We start from the raw sequence: 22,372 nt of genomic DNA on the forward strand, positions 1-22,372 counted from the left end.
GCGTCAACATAAAGCTTGTCAACATACGGAAGCACACAGTAAAATATCATAATAGAAAATGAACTTTTACACTTCTTTTTTTTTGAGGAGCAGTATACAACGAACACATCAGTATACATGTTTAAAATATCAACGAACACATATGCATGTTTAAAATATCAACGAACACATCAGTATGCATGTTTAAAATATCAACGAACACATCAGTATGCATGTTTAAAATATCAACGAACACATCAGTATGCATGTTTAAAATATCAACGAACACATCAGTATGCATGTTTAAAATATCAACGAACACATCAGTATGCATGTTTAAAATATCAACGAACACATCAGTATGCATGTTTAAAATATCAACGAACACATCAGTATACATGGTTAAAATATCAACGAACACATCAGTATGCATGTTTAAAATATCAACGAACACATCAGTATGCATGTTTAAAATATCAACGAACACATCAGTATGCATGTTTAAAATATCAACGAACACATCAGTATGCATGTTTAAAATATCAACGAACACATCAGTATGCATGTTTAAAATATCAACGAACACATCAGTATGCATGTTTAAAATATCAACGAACACATCAGTATGCATGTTTAAAATATCAACGAACACATCAGTATGCATGTTTAAAATATCAACGAACACATCAGTATGCATGTTTAAAATATCAACGAACACATCAGTATGCATGTTTAAAATATCAACGAACACATCAGTATGCATGTTTAAAATATCAACGAACACATCAGTATGCATGTTTAAAATATCAACGAACACATCAGTATGCATGTTTAAAATATCAACGAACACATCAGTATGCATGTTTAAAATATCAACGAACACATCAGTATGCATGTTTAAAATATCAACGAACACATCAGTATGCATGTTTAAAATATCAACGAACACATCTCACAATCCAAAAGATAACTATCCAACTATGTATCCTCCGGCCAGCAGTTTTTAAGTGGTTAAAAGGGAATGCCACTCATTTTCAACATTGAACTATGTCATTAATATACTGTCGCACTTTGATTACAAAACCAAGACACGTACAGAGGCAGTGCTACTGGGTATTCGTAGCGGTAACAGGTCCGCTCGCCCCTTTTCCAACTCGCCCCAGCTTTTTCCCGCCGACCTCACGCCGACAGCTCGGTGCGGCGGTTCTTGTATTCTTTATTTTGTTTTACTGAGAATAAGGTTAGAAATAAGTTTAGGGTTAGGCATAGTTTTACTGGGGTTAAGTTTAAGAATAGGGTTAGGTTTAGGCATCGTTTTACTGAGGTTGAGGTTAGGAATAAGGTTAGGTTTAACCGTTTAAGCATAATTTACTTAGATTACTTTAGGAATACCAGGCCGCGCTGTTCCGCCGGCTGTACGCCCGGGGCGAGTTGGTAAAGGGGCGAGTCTCGTATTCTTTGTAGCCTGGGTTTAAGTGAATTGACAACAAAAGGGTGAATTAAGAGGCATTCACATAGAGGCACTCAGGCAACATAAAGTCTATCCTCTTCCTCTCCTTCCAGGTTCCCGTGGTTCCCGGTAGGCTTGAGGTGGGCAATAAGTAGGCTATAACAGTTATTTCCCTTCCTTTCCGGACAGGGCGATATAGGCACGTGACGTAACTATACGCAACCAAAGTCAACATAGGGGGTGCCTTTGCAGGTACGGTCGCCCCTTTTCCATCTCGCCCCACTACTCTACCTAGCTGTACATAACAAACATAATTCATGTTGGTGATTATTTAGGTATCATCATCATATTCATTTATCATTGTTAAGTTCACTCTGTATATCCACGGGCATAATAGCATGATGATGCCATTACAAAACATGGGCTACATGGAAGAAATTGATATGTTGTTCTTTCTTAATTTTACAGAGTATAGAGATCGACTACTATACAATCACATAAATCTGTATATGCCTACAAGATTATTTTAGATTTCAGAGAGGGAGGGTAATACTAAATTAACTGTTAACTACATTAAAAATAATCGCGGGGCGAGTTGGTAAAGGGGCGAGTCGTTTGGTATTCCCTTTGAGAGTAGGCTAGGCCGGAGAAGTCGCCCCCAAAAGTCGCCCCAAGTAGCCCCGTATTTTCGAGGTAACAGCTGTTATGTCTCACTGACAGCTGTTTGATTGTGCTGCGCTCTTGCATATTCCTGTGTTGTTTGTGATGATTGGGGGGATTATCTGGGATCGACTACTTCAGTCTTGACGATACAACATGATGTGTGATGATGTTGCTTTGCCGTTGTTATTAGCGACTCTGAGTTTTGAAAGTAAAGAAGAGTTGTGTGTAAGCTGTCATGGTCCACTACTTTTAAACAGAGAGAGAGAGAGAGAGAGAGAGAGAGAGAGGGGGGGGGGGGGGTCACTATAATGTGTCTAGTTATAGTGAGAGTGGAGGGGGCCCTCCACTAATTTCAGTAATGGAGGAATGGAACACCTTTCCAGAATGGAATTTCAAGTACTGTACTTGGAATGGAATTTCCAGAACAATGGAGGGGAGTAAGCCATTCATTATCCATGCATAATTTTCATTTGACCAACACAAACTGGTTCTAACTGGTTCTAAATGTTCTCCTTTGACAAACAATGTTCTAATATGAGAAATAAGGTAAAATAAACATGAAATATGAAATAAACACGGGGCGGGGCGAGATATCCGTGAGTTGGGGCGAGCTGTCAACGCTTTGGGGGCGGGCTCTCCACGGCTCGGGGCGAGCCGTCTTCACTTTTCAAAATTCTGTGGCGAGCCGTCATCACTTTTCGGTACCGGCCAGAAGAGGCATATAGCGGGGGTTCATGTGGTTATAAATGCTATTCAATGATGTCATGATGTTTTCATTGTCAAAAGAATATTGTCAAGGTGGTGCACTGTTTTCATATTGCTGGATAATATGGTGCGGTGGGAGAGGAGAGGAATCAGTTGCATTCATTTATTGATAATCATTAGGCCTATAGCCTATGTTATTTAAAGAGAATAACCTATCATAACACGAACATAGGCCTAAATGCCTGCTAACATATTGTCATTAACCTATTCATTCATTCATTCCTTCATTCATCCATGAATAATAAAAAAAAATCTATTTAAATAACATTATTTTATAGAATTGCGACAAATGCCTAAAAGCTCCATCATTATGTGTTTAGAATAATTTGCAATCCACAATCATTGGGGAGGGAATAACCTGACTGTGTCAGATGGTGGCAGTATTGAGTTCACGAGTAGCCTACTGTCCGATATCATCACTGGGGAGTAGGGAGTAGGGACTATGAATTCGGACGCAGCCACTGATTTCGGACGAATCCTTGGTTTGTGTTCATGGTAACCGGTGACAACTTCCTGTACTTCACACACAACACAGTTACGAGATGGAACACTTAATTTTACTCAAGGAGTTTCAACTTTATTGAATTTTAAAACATTCGCACACCTACATATCAAACATGTAAAAAAAGAAAAACACATTTTAAATTTTAACATGAAGCTTTAGTTGCATAAAAACATTTGCACACCTAGAACAGACTGTTGAAAAAGCAGTGAGCAACATAAAACATTATAAAAAATAATAACACGGTCAACTTGGGTCAAGAGAAGGGTTTTTCCTGTTACCCGCCTTATTGTGTTTTAAACCTGCAACTTTTCGTGCAGGTTTTTCTTTCATTGATAACATGTAAATCATACAGTTACAGTACACTGAGTACAGCGTTCAACACTGCTGCAAGTCAACAGTGAACTTTACAGTTCATTAAGAGGCATTCAGGTCCATTGCTGTGCTTTAGAAAACATGGCTGCCGATTGGTGGGTGGGACAGGGACTGCATTTGAGATGTTCACGTACTTTTACGTAAAGACTCATGGTGGGGCTATATCTTGTACCACCCCTTACCCTTATCCCTAAACTTTATTTTAAAAAACCTTTTAAAATAGTTCAAATAGTTGATCTACAAGCTCACAACGTGTAGATGTAGATTGGCTAGTTGAACTATTTTAAAATGATTTTCAAAATAGTAAATAGGTGGCGCAAGACTAGGGCCCAGTCTCAAAGGGATAGCATCAAAACAAAAGTCCTTTGCGGTTTTGTTTAGATTTCAGGCCCTATCAATTCATAGACATGACATGAAAAATAACAACAAAATTCAATATAATCAGAAACAATAATAAAAAATAAAACATATATGTACAGAGTGGAGTGTTTAAGGGAGAAGTGATCCTTTCCTCTCCCTCCGGCCTGCTGAAAGGTGGATTTTTAGGCCTGTTTTAAAAGATGCAGGTGAGCTGCATAATTATTTTGAGGGAGGGGGTCAATTATTTTCCCTACTTGGTCTGTGTCTCATAGGAGGGCTGTGGGCAGTTCAGAAACCAGTCTGTGTCTCATAGGAGGGCTGTGGGCAGTTCAGAAACCAGTCTGTGTCTCATAGGAGGGCTGTGGGCAGTTCAGAAACCAGTCTGTCTCATAGGAGGGCTGTGGGCAGTTCAGAAACCAGTCTGTGGCAGTTCAAAAACCAGTATGTGTCTCATAGGAGGGCTGTGGGCAGTTCAGAAACCCGTCCACCAGTGACATAATTGATGGGGAATCCAAGCTAATAGAAACTGCAGGCTTTCTATTCCCTAAAAGTTACCATGATATAATGGAAGCCATCGTTCTCACAATGACAAAAATCAAATAAAAAAAATACATATTTATAAATATATATTTATAATCAAAAAAGTCAAACAATGATGTCACTGGAAGGGATTATACGTCTAGGTATACTTTAATATTAATGATGGTGTCTCCTGTTCTGCACCAGGTGGGATGATTCAGATTGTATTATGTATATACTTTATTCTGTGCCCTGTATCTGTGACGCTCTCTCGAAACCCTTTAGAGATCCACCTCGTACACAGGAGGTCTCCTGCCTCTTACTGCCCCATCAGCACCTCCTCGTACACCCACATCATCATACAGGAGGTGTTCTGTCTCCTCACTGGGTGCAGCTTCGGCACCTCCTCGTACACCCACATCATCATACTGGTGGTATTCTGTCTCCTCACTGGGTGCAGCGTCAGCACCTCCTCGTACACCCACATCATCATACTGGTGGTATTCTGTCTCCTCACTGGGTGCAGCGTCAGCACCTCCTCGTACACCCACATCATCATACAGGAGGTGTTCTGTCTCCTCACTGGGTGCAGCTTCGGCACCTCCTCGTACACCCACATCATCATACTGGTGGTATTCTGTCTCCTCACTGGGTGCAGCGTCAGCACCTCCTCGTACACCCACATCATCATACTGGTGGTATTCTGTCTCCTCACTGGGTGCAGCGTCAGCACCTCCTCGTACACCCACATCATCATACTGGTGGTATTCTGTCTCCTCACTGGGTGCAGCTTCGGCACCTCCTCGTACACCCACATCATCATACTGGTGGTATTCTGTCTCCTCACTGGGTGCAGCGTCAGCACCTCCTCGTACACCCACATCATCATACTGGTGGTATTCTGTCTCCTCACAGGGTGCAGCTTCGGCACCTCCTCGTACACCCACATCATCATACTGGTGGTATTCTGTCTCCTCACTGGGTGCAGCGTCAGCACCTCCTCGTACACCCACATCATCATACTGGTGGTATTCTGTCTCCTCACTGGGTGCAGCTTCGGCACCTCCCCGTACACCCACATCATCATACTGGTGGTATTCTGTCTCCTCACTGGGTGCAGCTTCAGCACCTCCTTGTGGATCTGGCTCTTCATACTGGTGGTATTCTGTCTCTTCACTCAGTCCGGCTTCAACGTCGGAACGAGCAAATTCGTTATAATAAACTATCTCTACGCTCTCCCGTCTTACATTATAATAAACCACGCCAATGTCCTGCGCTCCCGCACGCCGCCTTCTGATGACCTGGAGAAACACAGCAGTGCCCGGCTTTAATAAACCGGCTCTCTTAGATTAAAAACGTCTGACATTTACATTGCAGTGTTATGTTGAATAAAGAAGTATGATTACCTTCCAGAGAGGATAGAGGACAGCAATTATCAGGATCAAGACCAGCAGCACCATGACTGTACATTTGAGAACGTTAGATGTCAGATGAGAAGCTGTGAGGGAAATATGTTAAATATGTTAGAACATCAAACATCATGCAAAAGAACAGCGTAAAGATTGCTTGCTTGAGTTTCAAATTGTGACTTGAAAAGACCACATTTCATGTTACCTGTGACAGTGATAGAGAGGACCTCACTCTTAGAGGAGAAGTTGTGAGAGAAAACGTGGATGTGATAAACACAGATGTAACTTCCCTGGTGGGTGTGGTTTGCTGCAGGAAACAGGAATGTGGCAGAGTGATTGACAGCTGTCTGGGTATGGTTTTGAGTTTCGCTGCATCCAGAGATGTTGTGTGTTGCATTAAATGGTGTTGTGTGTTGTGTTGCATCCAGAGATGTTGTTTGTTGTGTTGTATCCAGTGATGCTGTGTGTTGTGTTGTATCCAAAGATGTTGTTTGTTGTGTTGAATACAGTGGCGTTGTGTGTTGTGTTGTATCTAGTGGTGTTGTGTGTTGTGTTGTATCCAGTGGCGTTGTGTGTTGTGTTGTATCCAGAGATGTTGTGTGTTGTGTTGTATCCAGTGGTGTTGTGTGTTGTGTTGTATCCAGAGATGTTGTGTGTTGTGTTGTATCCAGAGATGTTGTGTGTTGTGTTGTATCCAGTGGTGTTGTGTGTTGTGTTGTATCCAGAGATGTTGTGTGTTGTGTTGTATCCAGAGATGTTGTGTGTTGTGTTGTATCCAGTGGTGTTGTGTGTTGTGTTGTATCCAGAGATGTTGTGTGTTGTGTTGTATCCAGAGATGTTGTGTCGGACGCAGTGATGTTGCGCGTGGAGTTGGATCCAGTGAAGGTGAGGTGGAAGAAGCCTCCTGGGTACTGTGGCAGGATGGAGCATCTGATGCTGAAGCTGGAACCCTCCGTCACCTGCAGCCCCTGATGATGACTTTCAGAAATGGAGTGTACTAAGGTACGCACTGATGTTGTGTGTTGTGTTGTATCCAGAGATGTGTGTTGTGTTGTATCCAGTGGTGTTGTGTGTTGTGTTGTATCCAGTGATGTGTGTTGTGTTGTATCCAGTGGTGGTGTGTGTTGTGTTGTATCCAGTGGTGTTGTGTGTTGTGTTGTATCCAGTGGTGTTGTGTGTTGTGTTGTATCCAGTGGTGATTTGTGTTGTGTTGTATCCAGTGGTGTTGTGTGTTGCGTTGTATCCAGTGGTGTTGTGTGTTGTGCTGTATCCAGAGATGTGTGTTGTGTTGTATCCAGTGGTGATGTGTGTTGTGTTGTATCCAGTGGTGTTGTGTGTTGTGTTGTATCCAGTGGTGATGTGTGTTGTGTTGTATCCAGTGGTGTTGTGTTGGATGCAGTGATGTGTGTTGTGTTGGATGCAGTGTGATTGACAGCTGGCTGGATGGAGCAGCTGGTGTTGAAGCTGGAAGCCTCCATCAGCTGCAGCTCCTGCTGCTGGCTTTCAGAAAGGGAGCGTACAAAGGTGATGATTGGCTTAAACAGCAGATCTGGAACAAGACAGAGGTGATTGGCTGAAATTGGTAATACAGTAGATTTGACTGTATGACCAGTTTAATTATAAGATATTGTATTGACAGATAGATGAGATAATGTAAATGTGTCATTGTTGAAGTCATTGTTTTACCTGAACAGATAATCTCCAGTCTGGCAGTGGAATTGCCAGACCTCTTTGTTCCACACTCCCTCAGTGAAGACTCAGACCCAACACAGGAAGCTGAAATCCACCATACAGGTTCATGTGTAGAAGCAGAAGTCCTTTCTCTTGATACAGCAGAGCCACACTCCAGCTGTCGACACACTACAGATGATGACTTCAGGTTCCAGTCAGACCGACCATCCACTGGTCTCCACTCTCCCTGGTGTTTCATCTCCAGTATTCCAATACACTTACTGGTTCCCCTCACCAACCTGACATTGTCAGACTCTGTACAGAGACCAGAGAATAAACAGTAAAGATTCATATTTATTTATTCATGAAATAATAATCCAAAGTTCCAATCCAAAAGTTTAGCTTGTCTTTTACCTGAGCAGGTGAGTCCAACAGACTTGTAAGGTGAGCTTGTGTTTCTAGTTGAGTCTGAAGTTCCACAGTCCAGGAGAACAGACTCGTGGCCTTTACACTGGAACTCTTTGGTCCACATTGAAACATTGGCTTCTCCATAGAGCACCCCCTGGAGGACTGAAGGAGCCTCACACCCAAGCTCCCTACAGACCACCTCTGCATCCTGCTGGTCAAAGTCACCTTCACACACTGAGACCCAAGACTCATCAGACTTCACCTCCACTCTGCCTGAACACAAAGTAGTGCCATTCACCAACCTCACAGAGTCTGGAGAGAGAGAGAGAGAGAGAGAGTCATTGACGGTAAAGGCAAGAAATAGAAATGAAAGCAATAACAAGACCAGAGACATCATATGTGCAAGATGAACGTTACATACCCCAATAGTATAGTAAGGCATAATGCCCCATCAGAACATAACATGCTGCTTAATTACCAGTAAGACGCCTATGGGCGTTGAGTGTACAGGGTTTGATGAGGGCCGGGCCTTAATTTTCGGGCCTGTTGAGAACTCTAGTTTTCGCCGGCTGCCGGGCGCGGCTACACTAATAACTTTGGGGCAGGCCCGTCTAGAGTTTGAATGGATAGCTATCAGTCAAAACGGAGACATCGAAGAGGAAGGATGGAAGGATGGATGGGGAAGGATCAACATATGGAATGTCAGAACATGTTCTGACATATCCTCAAAATGTCTCAAAATGTCAGGTTTCACAATGGCGCTCTATGGACTGGCAAGTAGACTAGTTGCGACAGAAGGTCGCACATTGACTATATGACATCAGGGTACTCCTTCCCTGATGATGTCACGTGATGTCATGAGACCTGGGCACCATATATGATTTTGAGTGACTGACTGACTGACTGACTGACTGACTGACATGTACAATTGCATTGTAAATACGACCTGCGGTCGCAATAATCCACACATATTAATTTCACAAACAGCAAGTAATGGCTCTGAATGGTTTAATTGATCAGGGCCAGTGTTTCCCGTGGCTTTGTCAGACATTACTGTCGTTGAAGTAGTAGTTTGTTACCTGAACAGTTCACCTCCAGTACGTACAAGGAGGTGGAAGACATCTTATTTCCACAGTCACTCAGAGAAGACTCAGACCCAACACAGTGAGGTGTTATTCTCCATGCAGGTTGATGTGTAACACCAGAACTCCTCTCTGTTGAAATGGCAGAGCCACAGCCAAGGTGTCGACACACTACAGATGAGGACTGCAGGTTCCAGTCAGACCAACCGTCCACTGGTCTCCACTCTCTCTGATGTTTCATCTCCAGTATACCAGCACAGTTACTGGTTCCTCTCACCAACCTGACATCATCAGACTCTGTAGAGACAAGAGAGTAAACGCAATAAATAAACAAACAAACAAACAAATGTACTATGTAATGTGAAGTGAGGGGCACTCTTATCATACATCATCTCATTCTGGCCATTCACAATTTCTTTCTTAACTTTTCTGTCCACACTTTTTATCCTCAAGTCCTCAAGGCTAATCACTTGTGGCGTCCTCACTTCACACGAAAGGGCGCTCTTATCATCATGTATCATCACACATCACATTCTGTGCTTAGCCAATCAAATTTAATTCTGGCCAATCACTTTTGGCGTCTTCACTTTTCTGCCCTCACTTTCATCTTCAATATGTACTTTGCTCAGCCAATCAAATCATCACTATGGGGTGATCAGCCAATCATCAGCCAATGTTTGTGTTCACACAGACCCACAAAGCTGGGCATCAAAAATAAAATCACACCCCAGTGTGAAGTGAGCGGTGCCGTTGATGAGTTGATCTGCTGCACCCACTATCAAGTACATGACAGCATAGTAATTTATTTTGCACTGACCAGAATGGAAATTGGGGGGGGTACGACAAGGAAAAAACATGTTATTACTCTCATTAAGACATGCTTTTACCTGAGCAGGTTAGTTCAACAGACTTGTCCGATGAGGAGGTGTTTCTGGATGAGTTTGAGGCTCTACAGTCCAGGAGAGCAGACTCAGTGCCTTCACACTGGAACTCTTTGGCCCACATTGGAGCCTTGACTTCTCCATAGAGCGCCCCCTTGAGGGCCGAAGAAGATCCGCAACCAAGCTCCCTACAGACCACCTCTGCATCCTGCTGGTCAAAGTCACCTTCACACACTGAGGCCCATGACTCATTAGACTTCACCTCCACTCTGCCTGAACACAAACTAGGACCATTTACCAACCTCACAGACTCTGGAGAGAGAGAGAGAGAGAGAGAGAGAGATTATACAATTATGTTAGTGATCTACAAGAGAATGTATGAATGCATTATGGATGCAAATTGAATCTAATCACATCAGAGGAAAGTCAACATTGTTTTACTGAAAACCTAAACAGATAACAGTGTTGTACCCATTCTAAAATAAAGTAATTAATATGGACATATCAATAAATCAAAACACAAATAACTAATCATCATCATCATCATCATCGTCATCATCATCATCATCATCATCATCACAAGATCTTCCCCAGTAGCTCATGACACCAAAGGCCTTTTCTAGTCACTACACACATAGGCATGCACACACGCATAAACACACATGCACACACAAGCACGAAGACACTTACGCACACACGCACGCATGCACGCATACATACACGCACACAGATGAAATGAGAGACTGTAAGGACTGCTGTCATCGTGTTACCTGAACAGTTCACAGTGGGTTTGCCTGTAATCAAACCTTTCCGTGTGACATGATTCTCCATTATGACACAGTCGCTCAGTGAAGACTCAGACCCAACACAGTAAGGTGTAATCCTCCATACAGGTTGTTGTGTGAAACCAGAAGTCCTTTCTGTTGAAACGGCAGAGCCGCAGTCCAATTGTCTGCACACTACAGAGGAGGACTTCAGGTTCCAGTGAAACCCACCGTCCACTGATCTCCACTCTCCCTGGTGTTTTATTTCCAGTATACCAGAACAGGTACTGGTTCCTCCCACCAACCTGACATCTTCAACCACTGTAAAGAGACAAGTGAGTAAACATTTAAACAGTATTACTTTATAATAAACATGAAAGATCACACTTGTGTGAAGTGAGGGGCGCTCTTATCATCATACATCATCACATTCTGGCCAATCACAATTGGCGTCCTCACTTTTCTGTCCTCACTTTTAGCCTCAATTATGTGGCACACACAGACACAGAACTATACTAGCCTATACTACAACGTACTATCCTATAGCTAGCGCCCCTCAAAAATGATTGCAGGGTGTAGCTTGTCTTTACCTGAGCAGGTGAGTCCAATGGTCTTGTCAGGCAAACAGGTGTTTCTGGTTGAGTTTGAGGCTCTACAGTCCAGGAGAGCAGACTCAGTGCCTTCACACTGGAACTCTTTGGCCCATATGGGAGTGTTCACTTCTCCATAGAGCGCCCCCTTGAGGGCCAAAGAAGCTCCGCAACCAAGCTCCCTACAGACCACCTCTGCATCCTGCTGGTCAAAGTCACCTTCACACACTGAGGCCCACGACTCATTAGACTTCACCTCCACTCTGCCTGAACACAAACTAGGACCATCCACCAACCTCACAGACTCTGGAGAGAGAGAGGGGGGGGGGGGCAGTATTTAGAAGAAAGTTGTATTATATCTTGAGCGCGGAATTATTATACTTTCAATAACTGTGGGCTCACGACTAGAGCCCACAGTTATTATTATTATTATAATTTAAATCACACTCATGTGAAGTGAGGGGCGCTTCACATCCTTAAACAAACATTGCACTCTAACAAACAGTCCATTTGGCTGCCACATATGACATCATGAGTGGTGCTGTTTTATTTTTGTGTTTACGTCATTAAACAACTCATTGCCTGCATAGAACGAGTTAGACAAGATTTTACGTTTAGTTTTATATTGCATTTAACTTAGTCTCTGTGCTGTACGGCCAGCGGACTCTAAACAGTCTCGCTCTGCCTGCTTTTATTAATTAATTATTCCCTAACTGCCAGCATTTTTCAGTGAAACCCTTCTTTTGAAGGTTCCACTGGAACTAACGTATACAAGTACAAGCAGTGAAATGTTTCCTAGTATCTATTAGGCACTACACGGTTCCCTCTACACTTGTTTCTGCATTTGTGTGATTCTTTAACTTGTTGACTACAGTTCATGCTAGCTCCGTTTGGAACCTCTATATCTACGCTGCTACGCTTTAGCTCCAAGATGAGGTTCCGTCAAAAGCTATCCCTGCGCTGGTAGAAATGGAGTCTAGCTGTGTAGAGCCCGTCGACAAGTAGATTAAACCCCTTCTGCAGTATTTATTTCAAAAAGTAAAGGTATCAGAACCAAGATACAGTTGATAAACTTAACATAGGCACCTAACATTTTAACTGAGGCATCAAACAACCAAAGCGGTTGTTTGTCAGCCAGTACGATTTGTTTCCCCGGTTTTCCCAATGCAATCTTACGGAAGCAGTAGGCTACTGCGCATGCCGACAGGGGTTGACTGAACTACATTTTTATTTAAGCCTGATTTAAGCGGTTGTTTGATGCCTCAGTTAAAATGTTAGGTGCCTATGTTAAGTTTATCAACTGTAAATTGGTTCTGATACCTTTACTTTTTGAAATAAATCCTGCGAAAGGGGTTTATTCCACTACTTGTCGACGGGCTCAACCCATTTCTACCAGCGCAGGGATAGCTTTTGTTGGAACCTCATCTCGGAGCTAAAACGTAGCAGCGTAGATATAGAGGTTCCAAACAGAGCTAAGTTCATACTTGCTTTGCGTATTCCGATCACACATGTAAATTGCTCTGTATGATGTAACTGTTGATGATAACACAACTTTTACATTGTTGATGCATATACTGTTTATTCCTTTTACCTGAACAGTTGAGCTTCAGTGTAAGAGTGGAATTATACGACTTTACTGGTCCACACTCCATCAGTGAAGACTCAGAGCCAACACAGGAAGATGGAATCACCCATCCTGGTTGACGTGTAGAACTAGAAGCAAATTCTGTTGAAAGAGCAGATCCACAATCCAACTGTCTACACACTACAGATGATGACATCCTGTTCCAGTCAAACCAAGCCAACACTGGTCTCCACTCTCCCTGGTGTTTCATCTCCAGTATGCCAGTACAGTTACTGGTCCCTCCCACCAACCTGACATCTTCGGACTCTGTACAGAGAGCAATAAGCAGTAAAAACGAATTACATTCATTACAATACCTTGGATAATATGATATAAAAATCAGTTTCAATTTTGTTCACCTGTTGAGTTGTGAGTTGGTTTTAGTTGGAGAGCTGAGGAGAAAAATAATGAATGAATTAGTTTCACTCTAATGTTACTCTGGAAATGAAGTCTGTCTGTCTAATGCATTCATACTGTGTTATTATTATTCTGATAAAGCATGTATTAGTGTTTTTAGAATACATAGAAGGATTAATTGTAATCAGTGTAAACAGTGATAATAAAGCATGACTACTGAGGTAATGGTTCAGTCTCTACTCACAGCAGTCAGCGTGTTCGTCCTCACAGTCACATCTCCACGACAATGGAATGCACGTGTCTTTCCGACAAACAAACTGAAGGGGGAGACAGAGGTTCAGGTCCATAATAATCAGTAATGTATCAAAGACATGTAACCCATTTAGGACTGAGGACCAGATTCTACAAAATGTCTTCTAAATCATGTTTCTATGTCAGTGATTCTCAAACTATAAAACCTATGTTTCTATGTCAGTGATTCTCAAACTATAAAACCTATGTTTCTATGTCAGTGATTCTCAAAATATTTCATGTCAAAGACCCCAACAATTATATGTCATTGGCCGCCGACCCCATCTGAAAAGATGTTGTTCCAGGGACCCTCCCTGCAAAGATACAAGTTAAAAACATTCGCCCTGAAAGAATATACATTAAAAGATTTGCGCCACATTTTCACAATATTTGACAAATAGCACGGCACTCTGTGCAGATCTGCTATTTGTCAATGGCTAAAGTGTAACATAATGCTTAAAACAACAAAAGGGGTTCCTGTCCTTAATGGATAAAGTCAGACAGAGTAACACAAGTGAAGCTGAGGTGAATCACCTGGCTGGCAGTGCAGTTGGACATGCACTGCTTGTTGTCAGCTGACAAGTAGGAGTTGGTGGGACAGGAACAATTGTAGCCTCCTCCAGGTGAGAGCAGACACAGGTGACTGCAGCCTCCATTGTTGGTCTGACATGGATGACCAGACACTGCAGGGTGGAGAAAACATGCAACACATGTAAGGTATATGAGAAGACACACCTATATGTTAACATTTCAAAACATATCAATTAATACAACAATACAGAAGAAATAAAAGTCATGAAACATAATGAAGAGTAATAATGAGAGTGTTACAGCAGGTGGTACAGACCCTCAGGTTGTCTAGAGGGGTGGTAGATGTGGATGTCATATGGACGGTTCAGCTTGCTGATGATTGTGGTCGTGTTGGTACCATGAGTCTTGTTGGCTCTGTACATGGAGCTGGTCGTCCAGTCTGTCCAGTAGATGTGATCCTCAAACACAGTAATAGTCCAGATGTTGTCCTGACTCACAACTACAGACACACAGAACCCCAAATAAAAAGAGTCAGACTGTTATAAAAAGCAGGAATAAAGTAGTACAAATATGCTTTAACATACAATAGAGTATAACGTGTGTGTGTGTGTGTGTGTGTGTGTGTGTGTGTGTGTGTGTGTGTGTGTGTGTGTGTGTGTGTGTGTGTGTTGTACATGTGTGTTGTGCACCTGTCTGTCTGTTGGTTCCATCCAGGTTGGCAAACTCAATGTATTTCCTACTGTTGGTCCAGTAGATGTGATCATCGATGTAGTCTAACGTCAGGCCGTAGGGCTTGGAGATCTTCTCCTTCACGATGACTGTCCTGTTGGTGCCGTCCATCCCCATCCTCTCTATGTTGTTCTTACTTACGTCTGCCCAGTACAAGTATCTGTCAGGGAGACACTGTGTCAGGGTCAGGGGTGTGCGTGCGTGCCTGCGTGCGTGCGTGCGTGCGTGCGTGCGTGCGTGCGTACCTTTAAATGTATTTATATTTAATAATATATATTTTTGAAAGTGTACTATTAAATAAGTGAGTAATGTCTTTGCATATTTATTGCCATAATCTGTCCTGTGCAATTTTTGATTACGAAGCCTTAAAAGCAATGATTAAAATTGATTCATATGTTTTAATGTTCAATGTCAAAAACACAATTAAATTGTTAATAGCAATTATTTGTGTGACAATTAATCAAGTTAAAAGTGTAAATGTGACAGCCCTATTCACAGGATGGTTGATACATTCAGTGTGTGGTTGATGATGTCACCACAGTGTTCTTACCCGTAGCGTACATCCACAGCTATGGTCCATGGCAGGTCCAGGTCAGTGTTGAGCAGGACTGTTGGGTACGACCCGTTTAGTTTGGACACCCCTATGGTGTGATGCACCCAGTCAGTCCAGTATAGGTTTCCTCCTATCCAATCAACAGCCAGACTCTGTGGTGTGATGGTCGACGTGTCATGAATGACCTGTTAATGAACCATACATGCACTCTGAATATATTCACGACTTCATTCTTACATAATGATAGTTAGAGTGTGGGCTGCATGGGGTACGTGTGTGTGTGTGTGTGTGTGTGTGTGTGTGTGTGTGCGTGCGTGCGTGCGTGCGTGCGTGCGTGCGTGTGGTTCTCAATATCAAGAGTAATATATTACATATTATATTACATATTAAACCCGACCTTCTGCAAACAATCTGTTTAGCCAGCTCCTTTAAAACTGAATCGAACTGAGTAATATAAAACAAAAATAGTCGCTCATCTTTTTCTGCTGCATATTCCACATTGTGTACAGTAGATATCTATATAAAATACAGCAGTTAAAGAAACATAAGAACTATGTAATGTGCTATGTTTTACATATTACATGTTTTTGGTTAAATAATACCTTACACTACAGTACTCGTTACTGGGTTAAATAATAATATTACAGTAATATACAACAAGTAAATACAATAAGTTACTGCCCAACTGGCTATTATAAGTACACTGAGTACTGGTATGGATACAACAAGTATCCTTCATTCATCTTCATAGTTGTCGGTGTCACACTGACCTGGACGTCATTGCCGTTGATGACACTGATCATGGTGCGCAGGGGGTACCATTGTGTCCACTCTATCCAGTATATCTGCTGCTGCTGATAGTCAAAGTCGAGAGACACTGCAGTCTTCAAGTCCTGTCACACCACAGCAGTTGTGTAAGTCTCAGACTGGAATACATGTGTTGTACATGTGTTGTTAATTATGTCCAATGGTTTTCACCTGTTTGAGCTTTGAGCTGGAACCGTTCAAGCTGATCCTCATCAGGTTGTCATCGTTGGCTAAGATGAGGAAGGGCTCCACCTCTGGATAAAGTGAGACATTACACTTGAGCTGGTTTACTTTTAGAAATACACAAACCCTAAAGCAAGTTAGTTAGTTAGTTAGTTAGTTAGTTAGTTAGTTAGTTAGTTAGTTAGTTAGTTTAATTTATTGTCCACGTGTGGAAATGTGTCTTCGGTCTCAACAGTACAAAACAAACAGCGACAACACTTACACAATTATTTTTCATGGCAAAAAATGCAGGACAACAGTGGCAAATACATTAAAAAACAACAAATCTAGCGATACATGGTATCATTTAGTGCCTTAATGGCATTAGGGATGAAGGAATTTTAAAAAAATGCTACGGTTAGCTTTTGGTACCGTCTACCAGATGGAAGTAGTTTGAACTCCCTGCAGAGTGGATGAGAGCGGTCGTTTGCTATCTTGACAGCTTTTTTTCGAAGTACTTCCTTGTAGATACAACTTAATTTTCTCTTCCCAATTCTGTTTGATGCTAGGTTCACTATTCGCTGCAGCTTGCTTCTTCCTTTTATATTAAGATTGCCATACCACATTGCCATGTTAAAAGTCAAGATTCCCTCTGTCAGGTTCTTATAGACTGTGTCCATGATATGCTTGCTCACTCTAAAGGAGTTGAGCAAGTTGGTCACAAGTTTTAAAAATCTGGTCAGTATTTTCACTGAAATTGAGTTTGCTGTCAATATATGTGCCTAAGTATTTAAAATGGTCTACTACCTCCTATCTGTCAATATATGTGCCTAAGTATTTAAAATGGTCTACTACCTCCACTATCTGTCAATATGTGCCTAAGTATTTAAAATGGTCTACTGCCTCCACTATCTGTCAATATATGTGCCTAAGTATTTAAAATGGTCTACTACCTCCACTATCTGTCAATATATGTGCCTAAGTATTTAAAATGGTCTACTGCCTCCTCTATCTGTCAATATATGTGCCTAAGTATTTAAAATGGTCTACTACCACCACTATCTGTCCACTAATAGTAATGGACTGCACATGTAGGTTCCTTTTCATGAATGACAAGTTATTTTGTTTTTGTCACATTGATCCCTAAGGAGCGTTTAACGCACCAGTTCTGAAGAGATGACAAGACAGACAGACAGACAGACAGACAGACAGACAGACAGACAGACAGACAGACAGACAGACGCATGCACGCTCTTTCTCTTTCACAAGTGTAACATTTAGATCCATAAAATAAGCATATAATATATAATAATTGTTTTGAGTGGTGCAACCACTCCAAGGAACAGCAATGTCCGTGTTCACCTATGTGTTCACCTATGTGACGTTAATGAGCACCAGTATGACTATGAGTACCAGTAGGGGCGCTGTTGTGCCAGAAACAGAGAGAGAGATAGTGCTGCACTGTTGCCTGCTAATGAGAGAGAGAGAGAGGGAGAGAGAGAGAGAGAGAGAGAGAGGAGGGGGGGGGAGTTGCACCACTCAGTTCACGGGTGTGATATGTTAAGTATAACATAATGTTTAAAACACCAAAAGGGATTCCCGTCCTGAATGGGTTAAAGTACCAAAAGTAGAAATTACTCATTGTGCAGAATGTCTCATTTCAAGTTTTCACACAATGTGTCACATCGCTACGCATTGTGAGCTTGAAGATCAACTATTTTCAAACGGCCAAAATGTATATATAAAATGTATATTGTCGGTCAGTCGGTCGGACGGTAAGACTTACCTGTTGTGTTGTCTGCTGGTTTAGTCTGGAGAGCTGAGGAGAAACATAACACACTAAATGAACTTCAGTGTAACAGCTGGTTCAGTGTAGTCCTTTCTCCCTATTGGACATTCAGAGGATGGGAATGAGGGTTACACACCGGCATTCCAAACCCTGTTTACTAACCCTGTGTCTAACCCTAATGGTGCGTTCACACGATGGTGCGTTCACACGATGGTGCGTTCACACGGGCAGATGAAACGATGCAAAGACGCGTTGTGAGTTGATTTGGAGCAGCTGAGCTACATGCATGTTGCTGGATCCATTGACAATGAATGGATATGCATGGTTTAATCTGCCCCGTGTGAACGCAGCATAACCCTGACCGCCCGTGGAAGCCACGTAGTCTGAATGGCGGTGCGTCAGAATGCCACTCTGTCAGCGGGAATGAGGAACTATGGAATCTCACATTGCTGACAAGCAATAGTTTGTTGTAATTTAGTCTCACACACCTTCACCACTAACAAACTACTACAATTATCCTTCCAACTCAACTGGCTGTGGAACACTCCTAACAATTCCATAACAAGAAAATGACATTTGGGCTGCAGAGCTCCCTGTGAGAGCTAACAGTGACTACAGAGCTAACATGTATTTGATGTCATCCTAGATTGAACACTCACTGATGAAGACAATGAGAAAGAGGAAGATTCCACAAGAGGGAATCACTGGCAGACATGATGTCATCCTAATAAATGTATGACCTCTGACCCCAGTCCATAGCAGAGGTCACCCTGTCTGTCTCACCCATGATGTCATCCTAATAAATGTATGACCTCTGACCCCAGTCCATAGCAGGTCACCCTGTCTGTCTCACCCATGATGTCATCCTAATAAATGTATGACCTCTGACCCCAGTCCATAGCAGAGGTAACCCTGTCTGTCTCACCCATGATGTCATCCTAATAAATGTATGACCTCTGACCCCAGTCCATAGCAGAGGTCACCCTGTCTGTCTCACCCATGATGTCATCCTAATAAATGTATGACCTCTGACCCCAGTCCATAGCAGAGGTCACCCTGTCTGTCTCACCCATGATGTCATCCTAATAAATGTATGACCTCTGACCCCAGTCCATAGCAGAGGTCACCCTGTCTGTCTCACCCATGATGTCATCCTAATAAATGTATGACCTCTGACCCCAGTCCATAGCAGAGGTCACCCTGTCTGTCTCACCCATGATGTCATCCTAATAAATGTATGACCTCTGACCCCAGTCCATAGCAGAGGTCACCCTGTCTGTCTCACCCAGTGGTGGAAAAAGTACTCAAATGTTTTACTGAAATATAGAAATAAGGAAAAGTCCGGAATTCAAAATGTACTTGAGTAAAAGTACAAAAGTATTGGCTTCAAAATGTACTTAAAGTACCAAGAGTAAAAGTACTCATTGTGAAGAACGTCTCATTTCAACTTTTCAAAACAATCTTTTGAAAATAGCAGATCTAAAAGCTCACAATGTGTCGCATCGTGTGTCGTGCGTGCGTGCGTGCGTGCGTGCGTGCGTGCGTGCGTGCGTGCGTGCGTGCGGACACATGGCAATTTACTCACAACAATTTGCAGGTTCATCTGACTGGTCACCACAGTCATCTACTGTGTCACATTTCCATGACAATGGAATGCAGTGGAATAAGTAGTTCTTACAAACAAACTGATGGGGGAGACAGAGGATTCTGTTTAGAATCAGTAAACAGTTCAAATAATGTAGAACACAAAATACATTATTATAATTTATTACCAAACAATATCCAACTTTTCTTTTCAAGTGAGAGTCAACACAATTTGAGAGTTCACAGTTATTGGGCAGGACCAATATAAAATATCATTGTGTTTCTGTTAAAGAGTTACTGTACTCTGTGGAACAAAGTACGGCAGGAATGAGTTCAAACAAATGTTTAAAATGTACATATTAAATAGAATAGCTTGGTGCGGGAGTTGTAGGTTTTGTTTTGGTGCATCATTCTGACTGTATTGTCTTGTTTGTATTGCTTTCAATGTGAGTCACTGAGTGTGTAAACACTGGGACGGATGTAGTTTGAGATGAACCGGATAGATACGTTACTTTTTATACACACAACTTCTTCCTACTCTTTTTTTCAAACATGGAACATCATTTGCTGAAAACTAAATGAAATGAAAATGAAGTAATGTATCAAATGCAGACATGAGACATGAATTCATACAGAGTAACACAAGAGAAGCTGAGGTGAATCACCTGGCTGGCAGTGGCAGTGCAGTTGGACATGCACTGCTTGTTGTCAGCTGACAAGTAGGAGTCGGTGGGACAGGAACACTTGTAGCCTCCTCCAGGTGAGAGCAGACACAGGTGACTGCAGCCTCCATTGTTGGTCTGACATGGATGACCAGACACTGCAGGGTGGAGAAAACATGTAAGGAATATGAGAACACACACCTATATGTTACAACAGTGCTTTATAAACCTGTTGTAACCAATGTGTGTAAGTAAAACAATAATAAGGAACACCTGTATTCATAATGAAAACAGCTGTTCTACAAGTTCACAACACATCCCGCCGCAATGCATTGTGAAATTGTACATCTGCTTTTGTCACATTTTATATTTATTCGGTTATTTATTTTTTATTTTCCTTTTTTTCATGAATTTATGTATTAATTTACATATTCTTTATGTTGTGTGTGTGTGTGTGTGTGTGTGTGTGTGTGTGTGTGTGTGTGTGTGTGTGTGTGTGTGTGTGTGTGTGTGTGTGTGTGTGCGTGTGTGTGTGTGTGTGTGTGGGGGGGGTCATTCAAATATGTCCACATATAATGCAACAATTAAGCTAGCCTATATGGCATTATCACAATAGGAACGTTGTTTATACAACACTTTTCAAAACACATCAATTAATTCAACAATACAGAAGAAATAAAAGTCATGAAACGTAATGAAGAGTAATAATGAGAGTGTTACAGCAGGTGGTACAGACCCTCAGGTTGTCTAGAGGGGTGGTAGATGTGGATGTCATATGGACGGTTCAGCTTGCTGATGATTGTGGTCTTGTTGGTACCATGAGTCTTGTTGGCTCTGTAGATGGAGCTGTTCCTCCAGTCTGTCCAGTAGATGTGATCCTCAAACACAGTAATCCTCCTTATGTTGTCCTGACTCACAACTACAGACACACAGAACCCCAAATAAAAAGAGTCAGACTGTAATAAATGCATGCATGAATAAAGTACTACAAATACTGCTTTAACATACATTAGAGTATAACAAAGTGAACAATGTGTGTGTGTGTGTGTGTGTGTGTGTGTGTGTGTGTGTGTGTGTGTGTGTGTGTGTGTGTGTGTGTGTGTGTGTGTGTGTGTGTGTGTGTGTGTGTGTGTGTGTGTGTGTGTGTGTGTGTGTGTGTGTGTGTGTGTGTGTGTGTGTGTGTGTGTGCACCTGTCTGTCTGTTGGTTCCATCCAGGTTGGCAAACTCAATGTATTTCCCATCGTTGGTCCAGTATATGTGATCATTCATGTAGTCTAACGTCAGGCCTATGGGCCCGGAGAGCTTCTCCTTCACGATGACTGTCCTGTTGGTGCCGTCCATCCCCATCCTCCCTATGTTGTTCTTTATATAGTCTGACCAGTACAAGTATCTGTCAGGGAGACACTGTGTCAGGGTCAGGTGTGTGTGTGTGTGTGTGTGTGTGTGTGTGTGTGTGTGTGTGTGTGTGTGTGTGTGTGTGTGTGTGTGTGTGTGTGTGTGTGTGTGTGTGTGTGTGTGTGTGTGTGTGTGTGTAAATGTATCTGTATTAATTTAACTTTCTTTTTGAAAGTATATACTATTAAATATCAGTCAGTATATGTCTTTGCATATTTATTGTCATAATCTGTCCTGTGCAAATTTTGATTACGAAGCCTTCAAGGCAATCTGAAATTACATTTGATTCATATTGTTTTAATGTTCAATGTCAAAAACACAATTAAATTGTTAATAGCAATTATTTGTGTGACAATAAATCATCAACTTAAAAGTGTAAATGTGACAGCCCTATTCACAGGATGGTTGATAAATTCAGTGTGTGGTTGATGATGTCACCACAGTGTTCTTACCCGTAGCGTACATCCAC

General features: G+C 42.0%; 1 protein-coding gene across 1 annotated transcript in view; it reads right to left on the reverse strand.

Annotated features, from left to right (window-relative positions):
- Positions 1-13,635: 13,635 nt before the first annotated feature.
- Positions 13,636-22,372, reverse strand: part of LOC306928840 (uncharacterized protein) — a gene marked incomplete at both ends in the record, with an annotated part of 24,467 nt that continues 15,730 nt past the window's right edge. The window contains 5 exons of the mRNA XM_079509112.1: positions 13,636-13,716; positions 16,274-16,396; positions 18,259-18,283; positions 21,788-21,898; positions 22,356-22,372. The exon at positions 22,356-22,372 is cut by the window's right edge and continues 171 nt beyond it. Coding sequence (XP_079365238.1) covers positions 13,636-13,716; positions 16,274-16,396; positions 18,259-18,283; positions 21,788-21,898; positions 22,356-22,372 — 357 coding nt within the window. The remainder of the gene's footprint in view (positions 13,717-16,273; positions 16,397-18,258; positions 18,284-21,787; positions 21,899-22,355) is intronic.

Source organism: Electrona antarctica (assembly GCF_951216825.1).
Source record: "Electrona antarctica genome assembly, chromosome: 8".
Classification (NCBI taxonomy): domain Eukaryota; kingdom Metazoa; phylum Chordata; class Actinopteri; order Myctophiformes; family Myctophidae; genus Electrona; species Electrona antarctica.